Source organism: Hyaena hyaena, unplaced genomic scaffold (assembly GCF_003009895.1).
Source record: "Hyaena hyaena isolate Hyena2069 unplaced genomic scaffold, ASM300989v1 scaffold_130, whole genome shotgun sequence".
In the NCBI taxonomy this organism is placed as follows: domain Eukaryota; kingdom Metazoa; phylum Chordata; class Mammalia; order Carnivora; family Hyaenidae; genus Hyaena; species Hyaena hyaena.
This window is the reverse complement of record NW_024080762.1, coordinates 1636363-1649467: the sequence shown is the minus strand read 5'-3', so window position 1 is coordinate 1649467 and position 13105 is coordinate 1636363. Positions and strand designations below refer to the sequence as shown.

Sequence of the window (13105 nt, the reverse complement as noted above, 5' to 3'; positions counted from 1 at the left end):
CCTTTTGTCAACAAAGTATTATTATCTTTGACCTCTTATTCAAAATATGAGCTTGATTACTTTCTGCCTTCCATATATTCCACTTCTACTTAAATAATCCCAATTCCTATTTCATTTTCATATGTCTGCACACTACTTATGGTCATTATAAAAGTTCTGAAATCTATTATTAATCCATTTCAGTTATTCCATTAGTTTTCATCCTGCAATGCTATAAGGTTCTAATTTAATGGCATCCTTTTATCCTAAACTCATCAGGGAAAAGTGGTGAGAGATGTAGAAGGAGCAAAAAAGCTAAATACTGGCATTGACACTAATATACTGTAATACAATTATTTCCTGTAACAAATCCCTTCCATCATTCCCTTAAAATACAAATGAGCTATGGTTTTTCTTTTTCTTGATAAAAAAATGAAATTTAAAAAGTTAATCCAATGAGACTCCTGAGTTGTTGATAATATTCTACTTCTTAATCTAGGTCGTAGTTTCAGGGGTGTTTTCACTTTGTGATAATTCATGGAGCTATACATTTTTGGGGAGCACACTTTTCTATCTGCATGCATGTAATATCCCAAAATAAAAGAGTTTTCAAAAAGTTTATTATATGGAAGCTCTGTGCTGCCCAGAAAGAAAAAATAGATTAAAAAACAAGAAGAATCTAGAAATAATACAGTATTATTTTGATCATTAATAACATTACATATCTTTGTACAAATTGATAATAGTAAACCTACAACCAGCTTTCACAAATAATATTTTAAATACCAAAGGAACATACAATGTGAATAACCTTTACAGAAAGCAATATTTTCAATAATAAATACAAGAAAAATTTCTTTGCTTAGTTACACTTTAACAGGATACTTACCAATTTCTAAAACTTTCAAAATTTTGTAATATTGTAGTAAATAAGAACGTATCTTAAAGGAAAAAAATCTTTCCTTAAAGCTCTTTTCAAAGAGAGCCTCTTAGAAATAATTTTGTAAAAGGCAGAGCAGGTTTAAAATATTCCTTTTATTTTCCAAAAAAATTGTATTTCTCCCTGTCTACAAAGGCTAGTTTTCACGTATTATAATCGGAAAAACAGAAGCTAACCTCAGTTAGCATTTTCCTCTCATTTTAGAAATATAATCTCCCAAATATATGTATTCACCCAAAATACATAAAAGCTGAACTTAAAAGTTCTACTGCTAGCGCACATGCCAAAAAGCCATATATGTAAGTCTGAGAGTCCTGAAAGCACAGTTGTGTCCTAGCGCATTTCTACTGAAGCTTCTCCTGGAAGGAAAACTTATTTTAAATGGCTATCTCTATATATTAGAAAATCTTCACTATGCAGCAATGGTCTATCTAAGGCTAGAGCAACAGCAAGCAACAGGGTCGTTTCCATTAGGTAACAAGTGCTTACAAAGATGCCCTCCCACAGAATGTGAAATATGACATTTTATGAGTTAAGGGGAAGAGACACAGAAAAAGTATCCTGCTTCATTCATTTCTAAATTTCAAAGTAAAATCCAATGAACTAAAGGGTAGGAAGAAAAGAAACTTAACATTTGTAAATAGATATTTTACATATTATTATTATCTGACTTTACCCCACAATTTTGAAGGCAATATTTTGAAGAAGAAAAAAAACCTGCTTAATAGTCACAAAACCTTCTTCAAGGGAAGAAATGACACTTGACTGATTCCTCAAGTCAGGTTATCTCCACTAGACTACCCTACCTCCAACCCAATTTTTCTATCTCCTAATTTATTCTTACACATTAAATTATGTTTCATTTGTTGTAAAAACTATGGCCTAAGAAAAAAACAGAAAAAGGTATCAATACTTAATTCTATATAAATAAATCGTAAGTATCATTTTGCTTTTTTTTTTGTTTAAAAAATTTACCAGTATCTTACTAAGTGCCTGTTAAATACCCAGTGTCTTACATGCATTACTTCTCTCAGGATTTATTACTAAAAAAGAATCAATACATATATATACACAAACACCATATACCCACTTAACTCAATCATATAGAGTTCACTAAAACTAATAAGATCTGAAAATGATGTTAGGATATGGTAAGAAAACAGAAGAGAACAAAATTATTATGTCCCTACTACTTAAGAAAGGTAAAAAATTAAAAGATGAAATATGGTAGAATACTAATATCTACTATATCTACTGCTTACCAGTTTTCCTCTGAATGTGTCTTTTCCCAGCTTCCCTGAAAGCAACCATGGCTCTGAAAAAAGCTCTGAGAACTGCCCATCGGAAAACTGCTACAGGATCAATTCCAATCATCCCAGAGATAAATGCATTCTTGCTACTTCTTAGAAGAGCTACAATGTCAGGGCGCATATGATCTGTATTTTTTTCCCGGAAATCCTACATGAAAAAAGTATCAGCGTTATTTCTGAAAAAATATTAAACCAAGAAGATTAATGGGTGACATGTTTGAAAAGTCGTTAAATAAGGACTATAGAAGTGATTTCTGTTCTGGGTAGCTAATTGGATCAGATACCTTCCATAAAGTCCCATCCAACCCTAAAATTACTGAATTCTATAATACATTTAAATGAGAGTGAATGTTTAACTATTTCATTGCAGCTTGTTAAACAGAGATCCGCTGTAAAGGGGTATCATATAAAATGACCAAAGAGCTGAATAACAAAAAGAAGGCAGACGTAAGACAAGGAACAGTGTTCCAAGCAAAGGGAATATCTACTACCCATAGGTGGTGATGAATTGGACAAGTTAGGAGATAAGCACAAAATCGAGGGGCTGGAGCATTCTGGGCAAGGGTGAGAGTGGTGGGAGATTTGGCAAATAAATAGGTTACATAAGCCTGAGTTGGGAGTTTAGATCTTATTCAAGTGTAAGGGAAAGCCAGTGGAAGGCTGATGACATAAACTAAATGTTTTATAAACACCACTGGACGTTGCAGAGGGAATGAATTTGTGCAAAGAACTGAAAAAAGGAGAACAGCTACTGCAATATTCTAGGTAAGAGCTGATGGTGATTTAGATTACATTGGTAGTAATATTGTAAAGGGAAAATAATTATTGCATTTGGGATATGTTTTGAAAGTAAGGCTAATAATTTGCTGGCGGATTAGGCCACAGTTAAGAGAATGAGGGAATAAGGGTAACACCTATATTTTGAATTTAAATAACTAGATGGATAGAGATGCCATATTGATATGGATAAGCACAGAGAAAAGAGAAGGTTTGGGGAAAGGAAATGAGACCAAGAGATTGGTTTTGTACAAGTGAAGTTTGAGATGGAGAGGATGAAGAAAGCAGCAAGTAACATTTACTGAATGGTTATTATGTACATGGCACTTCTCTAAGCATTTTACATGTATTATCTCATTTAAGCTCATTTCATCTACCTAACAACTCCTTAAGATAGAGAATATTACTATTATTCCTATTTTATAGATGAAGAAACTCAGTCACAGAGAGGTTAACTATCTTGGCCCCTATCACAGAGCAAGTAGAGCAGGGGTTCAAAGATAACCACTTATAACTACTGTACTATGTCTGCATACAAACATCAAGCACACAGATGAACATATGTGTCTAACAATCCTAGAGAGACTACAGAAAATACATATGGATATCATTACCCACATAAATTTTTAAACCAGTATAGTATTACCTAAGGAGCATAAACAGGCAGTAAAAACCACCTGCCAATGGAAATTGGGAGGGACTATAACAGAAGAAAATGGGTTAAAATACTCCACAGAAAGATATGGAAGACAAAAAACTTACAGTCATGGGAAAATGGTTCCAGACTGATATGTATATAGTGCAGGCATTTCGCTATAACCACACCCAGATGACAGGATTAAAACTTGGTGAGTAAATCACCTGGAGCTGGTACAACTTCACAGAACAGCTCTACCTCAGAATTCCAGGAGGAGCATGCCAGGTGTGATGTTCTCTAGAAGGCAGTTTGGACTCATCCTATTAACCTTTAGGGGTTTCCTTTCCTGTTCTTTGTTCTCCTGAGAACAGGAGAAGAGGGAAAACAAGCCAGAAATCTTGGTCCTTGGCTTTTCCCTATCTTTTGAGCAAAGGTACACATTACAAACGTTAGTAAAACTGAGTAAGAATTTTCAGTTCTAAACACTAATTTAGATTTTCAAATCTAAATCACCACCACCACCACCATCAGAAGCTAATACCTACCAATGGGAGACAAGACGACAGGCACTAAGTTAAGGACTATACATAACTTATTCAATTCTAACAATTACTTAATAAAACAGAATAATTATAAACCATACTCTACTGATAAGTAAACAGAAAGATAAAGAAGCTTACCAAAAGTCAAACATAGTAAGTACTACAGGAACCTGAAACACCAGTCTGTCTGTTCTATACCAAAGACCATCCCAACCTATTAATAACTATACGGCACAACATAAAATTCTAGAATTCTTTTCCACGATGACTGTCAAATATTGAAGGGAGACCTTCATTTTCCAAATGTAATGGTCTCGTCTGTCTTCAAAGATCCAGATTTCTAAGTATATTGCACAAACTAATCATATCATTCTTGAAAATTTCTCCTTGGTTTCTATAATAACACCTCTTGTGATTTACTACTTACCTTTTGTGCTGCATATTCTCAGTCCCTACTGTTGGTTCCATATTTCAAATTCTTAGGGTTTGGTCTTACGTACTTTTATAATTTTCACTTAATCACCTTATATCAGGTGATCCCAATCATAATAATGACCTTAAACATTATCTGTATGATGAAGCCCAAGTCTGTATTTCCAGCTTAGATCTTTCTTGTTATGTCTGAGATCCACTTATACATCTTAAAGGGATCTCAAACTTGAAAAAGAATGAGTAAGACTAGTATTACTTAAATGTTTGGAAGCATTCACCAGTGAAATCATGTGGGCCTGGAATTTCCTTTGTGGGGAAGTTTTAAACTACTGATTTAAATTATTTAACAGAAATAGGAGTCTCAGGTTTGCCTATATTTATAGTGTCAGTTTTGATGATGGAATTTTCCACTTTCATGTTATCAAGTTTATTGGCACAATACGTTCAGATCCTTTTAATACCTATTGAGTATGTAGTTAAGTCATCTTTTTCTTTTCTGATATTTGTAATTTTTTAATTTTTTTCTATTATCAGTTGTTTTCTATTACTTTTTACTTATATTCTGTTATCTTTTTAAGAAACTAGTTTTTGACTTTGACAATTTCTCTCCTGTACATTTGCTTTCTATTGCATTGATTTCTGTCTTCTCCCTATTATTTCCTTCTAATTTGGAGGAGTGGGGTTAATTTCCTATTCTTTTTTTAGTTTCTTGAAACGGAAGCTTAATTACTTTCAACCATCCTTCCTAATGGAAGAATGTTTTTAAAGTTATAAATATGTTTTATTGTATACATATAAAAATATGCATGTTTGTAAAGTTATAAATCATTGCTTTAAATGCATCTTACCAATTGCTATCAAATCTGCAAGTTTTGGCATGTTGTATTTTTATTAATGCTCAGTTTGAAATCAGCATTATATTGTAATTTCTTTTTGACTCATGGGTTACACGGAAGAACTGTGCTTAATTTCTGAACACCCAAAAACTGCCTCATTATCCTTATGATATACCAAGTAGGTCGGTTTTTAACAATGCTATTCAATTTTTCTGTTTTTACTGATTCTGTACCTACTTATTCTGTTAGTTACTGAGAGATACATATAAAAAATCTACAACTGGAATCCCTGGGTGGCTCAATCACTTGAGCATCTGACTTCAGCTCCAGTCATGATCTCGTGGTTCGTTGAGTTCAAGCCCCATGTCGGGCTCTGTGCTAACAGCTCAGCCTAGAGCCTGCTTCAGATTCTTTGTCTCCCTCTCTCTCTGACCTTCCACCACTCGAGCTCTATCTCTCTCTCTCAAACTCTCTCAAAAATAAATAAAATTAAAAATTTTTTTAATCTACAACCAGATGGACTTTTCTAGTTCTACATTTGTTCTCCATTTGGTTTTTATGTATTGAATCAAATCAATTAGGGACACGGAACTTTTGATGATTATGTCTTCTTGTCAAACCAGCCCCTTTTGTTGTTATGAAATGTGCCTCTTTATCTTTAGTAATACTTCTTGCCTTAAAGTCTACTTTTTCTGATAATGTAATTATACACCAGCTTTTTTTTTAGTTAGGGTTTGTATGGTATATATTTTTCCATATTTTTACTTTCAACTTGTCTGACAATATGGATAAATAATCCATACAAGTGTATATATGATTCCATTTATCTGAAATTTAATAACAATTAAAACTAAGGATAAAAAATGAAGGTAGTGGTTACCTCTAAGTGGGGGAGAATGAGCTGGGGAGGGACATGAAAGAAATCTGTACACTTTAGATTTATGTATTTATGCACCTCACTAAATATAGCTCAAGTTTTCATAGTTTTGTTTTAAAGTGCATTTTTAAAATCTTTTTTAAAATGAGATAAAAATGACATGTAATGCTTAAGGTATACAATATGTTAATTTGATACATTTATATACTACAATATGATTACCACTATAGCATTAGCTAACACCTCCATTAGGTCACATAATTATCATTTCTTTTCTGTGGTGAGAACATCTAAAATCTGGTCTCTTCACAACTTCAAAGACAATGCTTTATCACAATGTTAATTATACTTGCATGCTGTGCATCAGGTCTCCAGAACTGCAAGTTTGTACTCTTTGCCCAACATCTTAATTCCTCCATCCCCCAGCCCTGGTAACCACCACTCTATTCTGTTATTCCTTTTTTAATTTTTTTTCAACATTTATTTATTTTTAGAGACAGAGTGTGAGTGAGGGAGGAGGAGAGAGTAATACATAGAATCCCAAGTAGGCTCCAGGTTCCGAGCTGTCAGCACAGAGCCCGACGCAGGCTTGAACTCATGAACCATGAGGCCATGACCTGAGCTGAAGTCGACGCTTAACCATCTGAGCCACCCAAATGCCTCTGTTCTATTATTCTTAATGTTTCTTCTAAAATCTGTTCCTTCCTGTCTTTTCTATCTCAGGAAATAGCACCTCAAATTCACCCACTGGCTATAGTCAGAAGTCACTTACTTACCTAGAATAAATCAATCAGGTTTTACTAATTATACCTCCAAAATTTATCTCATAATCATCTAGATCTCCTACATCTCTGTCACCCCAGTAGTTCAGCTTACCTTAACATTTCACCTCAACTATTTTTAAAAAAGCTCCTAACTGATCTCCCAGCTTTCTCTCTCATCCTTTGCTATTCCTTCTTCTCAGAGGAATCAGAGCAATCTTTTAAAAACATAAATCATATCCTCTGCTTAAAATCTTTTCATGTCTCCCCATAATAAGTTCAACAAAAACAAACTCTTTTAACTTGGCATAAAAGCCATGAATTAACTTGCTGTCCATTCTCTAAATTCATTTCATGCCACTATCTCCCTTGCTTACCATAATCTAGTAACACTAGCCTGTTTTCAATTATTTTAACATATTAATTCTTTCCCATCTCACGTCCTAGAATATTCATCATCCCAACTCCTCACCAAGGTAATGTGTGCTTCAGGTTAACTCTCAAATTTTAAGTTTTCAGAGATCATGGATCTCCAAATTCAAAATCTACTATTTCACTATTTTCTCTCATAGAACTCATTCATTTGTTTATAGCAATACCCATTTATCTATATTACATACATAAATACACACACACACGTACATATATACTGAGCCAAGAACAGGTCTCCCTGTACTTTAGTTTATTACTAAATCATTCCAAATACCAGGGACAGGGTCTGACACATAACCTGTATTTAACAGACACTTCCTGAATAAGCAAATCATCGATGAACGAATGAGTGATCCCTAACCTCAAGACCCAAGAGACAAGATACTGCTCCATTATTCTCCATACCATCACTGCCTTGCCTGGGAAATTACCTTAAACGGCAGGCTTAAACATCAAGTTGTTCAAGGGTAATGGGCTCACTAATTACAAACAAGAAATGAACACAATTATGAGGATTCCCCTTCGCAGAAGTTAAGAGTTTCAATATATTCATTAGGAGTGCAAACTCACAAATACCTAATGGTGCATGAAGACCAAATCTTCTGTCAAGCCTCATGGACATAGGAAAAGAGAAAAATTCAACACACCACATAATGAGATAGTGGGTTTAAGAGTTTTTTATGTTATCTATTCTTTTATATTCAACGAATTATTTGAAGGGACTGATATCAAGTTTATCTACAGGAAGAAGCCAACAAAAATAGCACATAAGACAGTAATATATTGCAAGGTAGGATAAGAGGGTTAGTAGTATTCTTATGTCTCTAATTATTATTGATCAAGAACCTCCATAGACTACAAAGAAGGTAGTGTGATAGGGATGATAACATAGTAAAGAACACACTTTTACCCTGAAGGCTTTTAATGAGAATTTACTGACCTTTACCCCATATTTTACTTTCCCGGCATAGTGCTTTATAATGAAAGCAGGCTCCATCACGGCTGGAAATTCAATGTAAGAATTCTCTTCATGTTGATGCTTAAATTTATCTAGCAATGTTTGATTTGTAGCCTGTGGAAAACTGAATTAAGAACAAAAACAAAAACACTAAGGAAAGATGCACCAGTTAATAGTCTCTTTAAAAAAAAAACACCTTATAAATTACATTGCCATATAATACATTTAGCAAATTACAAAGAGCAAATTATATTATCTCATCTGATTCTTTTAACAAACTAAAAAGTGAATGCAACAAGGATTGGTGTTTTATAGATGATGGATCAAAATTCATGATTTACCCAAACACACACTTGGCAAGCAGCAGAACTGAGCAATAAATTCAGGTCTTTAGACTTTTAGCTTAGGTTGCATTGTGTGACACAACCGTAAAACCCACAGAATAAAACTCAAATGATGTACTGTTTGGGGCCAAGAACTTCCAAAAACAAAATGATCTCCCAATTTGGACAGGGCCTTTAAACCCATAAGTCATTTTTTGTTTTCCCATTTCTTAATATATAAATTAGGTAGCAATTACCAGTTACTATGTAATTTTATACAAGATGTATTATTATTTCAATATACATCAATGGGTTTATACTCACTGATTAGCATTTCATATCTAGGAATCATTCAAATGATATCTATTAAGAAGTAATAACATGATAGGGGCACTTGGGTGGCTCAGTCGGTTAAGCGTCTGACTTTGGCTCAGGTCATGATCTTGCAGTTCATGAGTTCAAGCCCCATGTTGGGCTCTGTGCTGGCAGCTCAGAGCCTGGAGCCTGCTTCAAATTCTGTGTCTCCTTTTCTCTCTGACCCTCCCTCCCCTCGCAGGCTCTATCTCTCTCTTTCAAAAATAAACATTAAAATTTAAAAAAAAAGAAAAAGAAATAATTACATTATAACAAATACAGGAATATAAAAGTTCAGAATAGAAAAAAATCACTAGTGATTGGGAACAATGGAAAGGTTTAAAGAAGATATAGGAGGCAATTATAAGCTAAATGTTAAAGGTTGAGTAGGAGTTTCAAATAAAGGCGATATTACTGACAGAAAATGGAAAAAGCAAGTATCTTTCAGAGAAGAGTTTCATGTAATAGTGGCTAAATGAGAAATAATGTGACATGAGGTTGTAAAGATGGTGAATATGAAATCTAATGTGTAAAAATGATTCTAAAATCATAACGAAAATAGTTAATTATGTAACTGTATTAAAATCAGGAAGGAGAACGGTCTTTGGCATTAGACAGTCATTATTGAGATACCAGTTCTGTCTGTGACCTTCAGTAAGCTTCAAGAACTAGCTTCCATAAATGAGTCCAATGACTGTTAGCAGAATTTCATAAAACTACTAAAACATCTAACACTAGCTGGCATCCTATGGGAAGGACATTAATGTCACCTACTTTCTTAAGTTGCCGACACTGCCCTTTTTCTATTCACCTAGGCCTGCTTTTACATTCAAATACTATCCCTTCCTCAAAACATCTCCTCCATCCACCTCTTCCTGTCCATTCTAGAACTCTAAAGCCATTCTAGAATGGATTATAACTCTTATAATATCAAACAGAGAGTACAGCAACAGCCTCTACAATTCTCAGTGACTCTAAACTTTGTTTCAAGTCACTAAACCAAAATAGCAAATTTTCCTATAATACTGCTTTAATCATGTGTCTCCCCTACTCGGGAAAATTTATGGATCACCAAGGCAAAGAGACAGAATCCAAGCTCCTAAACCTAAACAAACTCAAACTCTGCAAACTTAATGCCTCACTATTCCCACAACACGGGATGTTTTCCTTCAGACTGATTGATTAGTAAGTTTTTCCTTACATTGAGCCAAAATCTGTATCTCTGTGATTTCTGGCCACATGGCTTACCCCCAGGACCTTTTGAGTAATGGCAAAGAGTTGATAGTCTCTTATATCTTAGTTCAAGAAGTATAATGTTAAGCTAGATATCAGGTGACCTAATTACTAAATATTTTACAGAAGAATGACAGAAAACTTATACACTCTCCATCACTTCAGTTTCTCCAGTTCTAGATTTGCCATCTCATAATTTACTTTAAATTAATACTTTTATAGAGCACTCAAAACATTGTGGAGGATGCTATATGAAGTTTTATTTCTGAAGCTTATATATAAGTTTGGTATACTACACAGTGGTAAAAAGGATGTCAAATATTTGGGCCTATGTTGCTACTTACCACTTACACAGCCATGGCAGACACCACTAATCTATCATGATATTCTTTGCTGATAAACATGAAAAGTACAAACACATCTCATGTAAAACGCAATTCAGGAAGAGAGGAACATGCAACAACAACAAAAATATGCTAACAAATTTAACATCAAAGTAACTCTGTAGAAGGAATCTGGAAAAACTCAAGGAAAGAATGCATTCAATGCTGAAGTGCGTCCAATTTTCCTAGAAACACACACACACACACACACACACACACACACAATAACATGCATACAAGGAAACTTTGGCTCATTATTTCATTATGTAAGAAGAAAACATCACAGTTAAAAAGACATGAAAATCTCAAATGGCCAATAGCAAAATTGAAAGAATCATACTCACTTGCTTTCTTCATCCAAAAGATGGAGCAGTCCTGTTGGTTTCTTGCTAATAAGATTGATGCAACAGGTATTATCAATATAATCTATATTGTGCCAGCTGATACCTTCAGTTCTATACTCCTCCTAGGAAATAACAAATTCACAATTTATTCAACTTGCAGAAAACAACAGGTATATGATAATAAAGACTGAAAAACTTTTGCCAGGCTTAAAAGAGCTTTCTAAATTTTTCTTTTTTAAATCACTAATTTACACAATGGAAGAATGTTTAATTTAGGTGGTATAAAACCTTCATACAGTACATGTCTGTTTTTATTAAAAAATACATGTAAAACAAAATTTTTTGTTAGAATGCTATTTGTAATATCACTCAGGTGAAAATTTAAGGCTGGATTTGTTTTAGCCACCTTATCTGTGGACTGCACTAAGGAAAAATGCAAAATGAAGGAGCCTAATTCCTCCCACATTACCCTAAATCATCAAAAAGGACTGAGGTTTTGTTGGATTATCAACAATGAATTTAATGAAGCAATGTCTGGGAAAAGAAAAAAACCATCACCTACAGTGATCACTGATCTCATATGGAAGTCATACATATTGCACTTGGTAAAATAAAACCATTGGTGGAGTTGGGGGTGGTGGGGAACTCTTAGAATACATTAAAAAAAAGGTTTCAAATTCCAAGATTAAAAAAGTCAAAGCTCAGGGGTGCCTGGGTGGCTCAGTCGGCTAAGCTTCCAACTTCGGCTCAGGTCATGATATCACAGTCCGTGGGTTCAAGCCCCACATCGGGCTCTGTGCTGACAGCTCAGAGCCTGGAGCCTGTTCAGATTCTGTGTCTTCCTCTCTCTCTCTTCCCCTCCCCCGCTCGCTCTCTGTCTCTCAAAATAAAATAAAGACAAATAATAAAAAGTCAAAGCTCAGGCCTTGAGCAACTATTCAAAACACTGTCATTATGAATGGATCAAGAAGATGTGGTCTATCTATACAATAGAATATTACATGGCAATGAGAAAGAATGAAATCTGGCCATTTGTAGCAACATGGATAGAACTTGAGGGTGTTAATGCTGAGTGAAATAAGTCAGGAAGAGAAGGACATACACCATATGTTTGCATGTGTAGGTGGATTAGGAGGAACTTAACGGAGGACCATGGGGGAGAAAAAGGGGAAGAATAGTTGGGGAGAGAGAGGGAGGCAAACCATGAGAGACACTTGAATGTGAGAACAAACTGAGGGCTGACAGGGGTGGGGGAGAGGAGAAGGGGGGTGATGGGCATGGAGGAGGACACTTGTTGGGAGAGCACTGGGTGTTATATGGAAATCAACTTGACAATAAACTAGTTAAAAAAAAAAACAAAAAACAAAAAACCACTGTCATTAAGCCCCTATTGTTTTTAACTTTTTCTCTGAGCTGGGTAAAATTTGCTTTTAAACTGTTTTTCAAAATGAGGCCCCTAAAAACCAAAAGGTAAGTTTCTACAGTGCAGTGATATTTAGGCACCAAGGAAATACACTGATAAGATTCATGCAATTCTCTGCAAATATGGTGGTTTTGCAAATTTGTGATTTTGTGATTTTCATCATTCTTTGGGTATTATTATTATTATTATCATCATCATCCTGTAGAGAAGAATGGTAGTGTATAAACTATAGTTACGCTAATTCGGAAAGGCATATGCTTGTGCTCACTTCAGCAGCATATATACTAAAACTGGAATGATACAGATTTAGCATGGCACATGTGCAAGGATGACATGCGAATCTGAAAAAGAGTATTACTTCCTTTTAATTAATAATTTCATAAGGAAGTAATTACTATAAGAAGGTCACCCCCAGGAAGTTGTATGATCCTGTTCCTTCTTTTTTGTAGCATGGTTAACAAGCATACTAGATAATTGGAACATATGGATCCTTACACATATTAATAGCAGTCCAAAATCCTTCCTCATCTCCTCTTCCCAATTACAATTCAGATGCCCTTGCCA

At 34.6% G+C, this 13105-nt stretch overlaps 1 protein-coding gene and 1 non-coding gene across 4 annotated transcripts in view; one reads left to right on the top strand and one right to left on the bottom strand.

Annotated features, from left to right (window-relative positions):
- The window catches only part of MYO9A (myosin IXA), a 233627-nt gene that overhangs the window by 152523 nt on the left and 67999 nt on the right, over positions 1–13105 (bottom strand). For all 3 annotated transcript variants that reach the window (XM_039237839.1, XM_039237840.1, XM_039237841.1), the window contains 3 exons: positions 11119–11240; positions 8464–8605; positions 2182–2377 (listed from right to left, as the gene is read on the bottom strand). In XM_039237839.1, coding sequence (XP_039093770.1) covers positions 2182–2377; positions 8464–8605; positions 11119–11240 — 460 coding nt within the window. The remainder of the gene's footprint in view (positions 1–2181; positions 2378–8463; positions 8606–11118; positions 11241–13105) is intronic.
- On the top strand, positions 12802–12905 carry LOC120235520. The gene has a single exon (XR_005529435.1). It is a non-coding gene; the product is annotated as a U6 spliceosomal RNA (small nuclear RNA).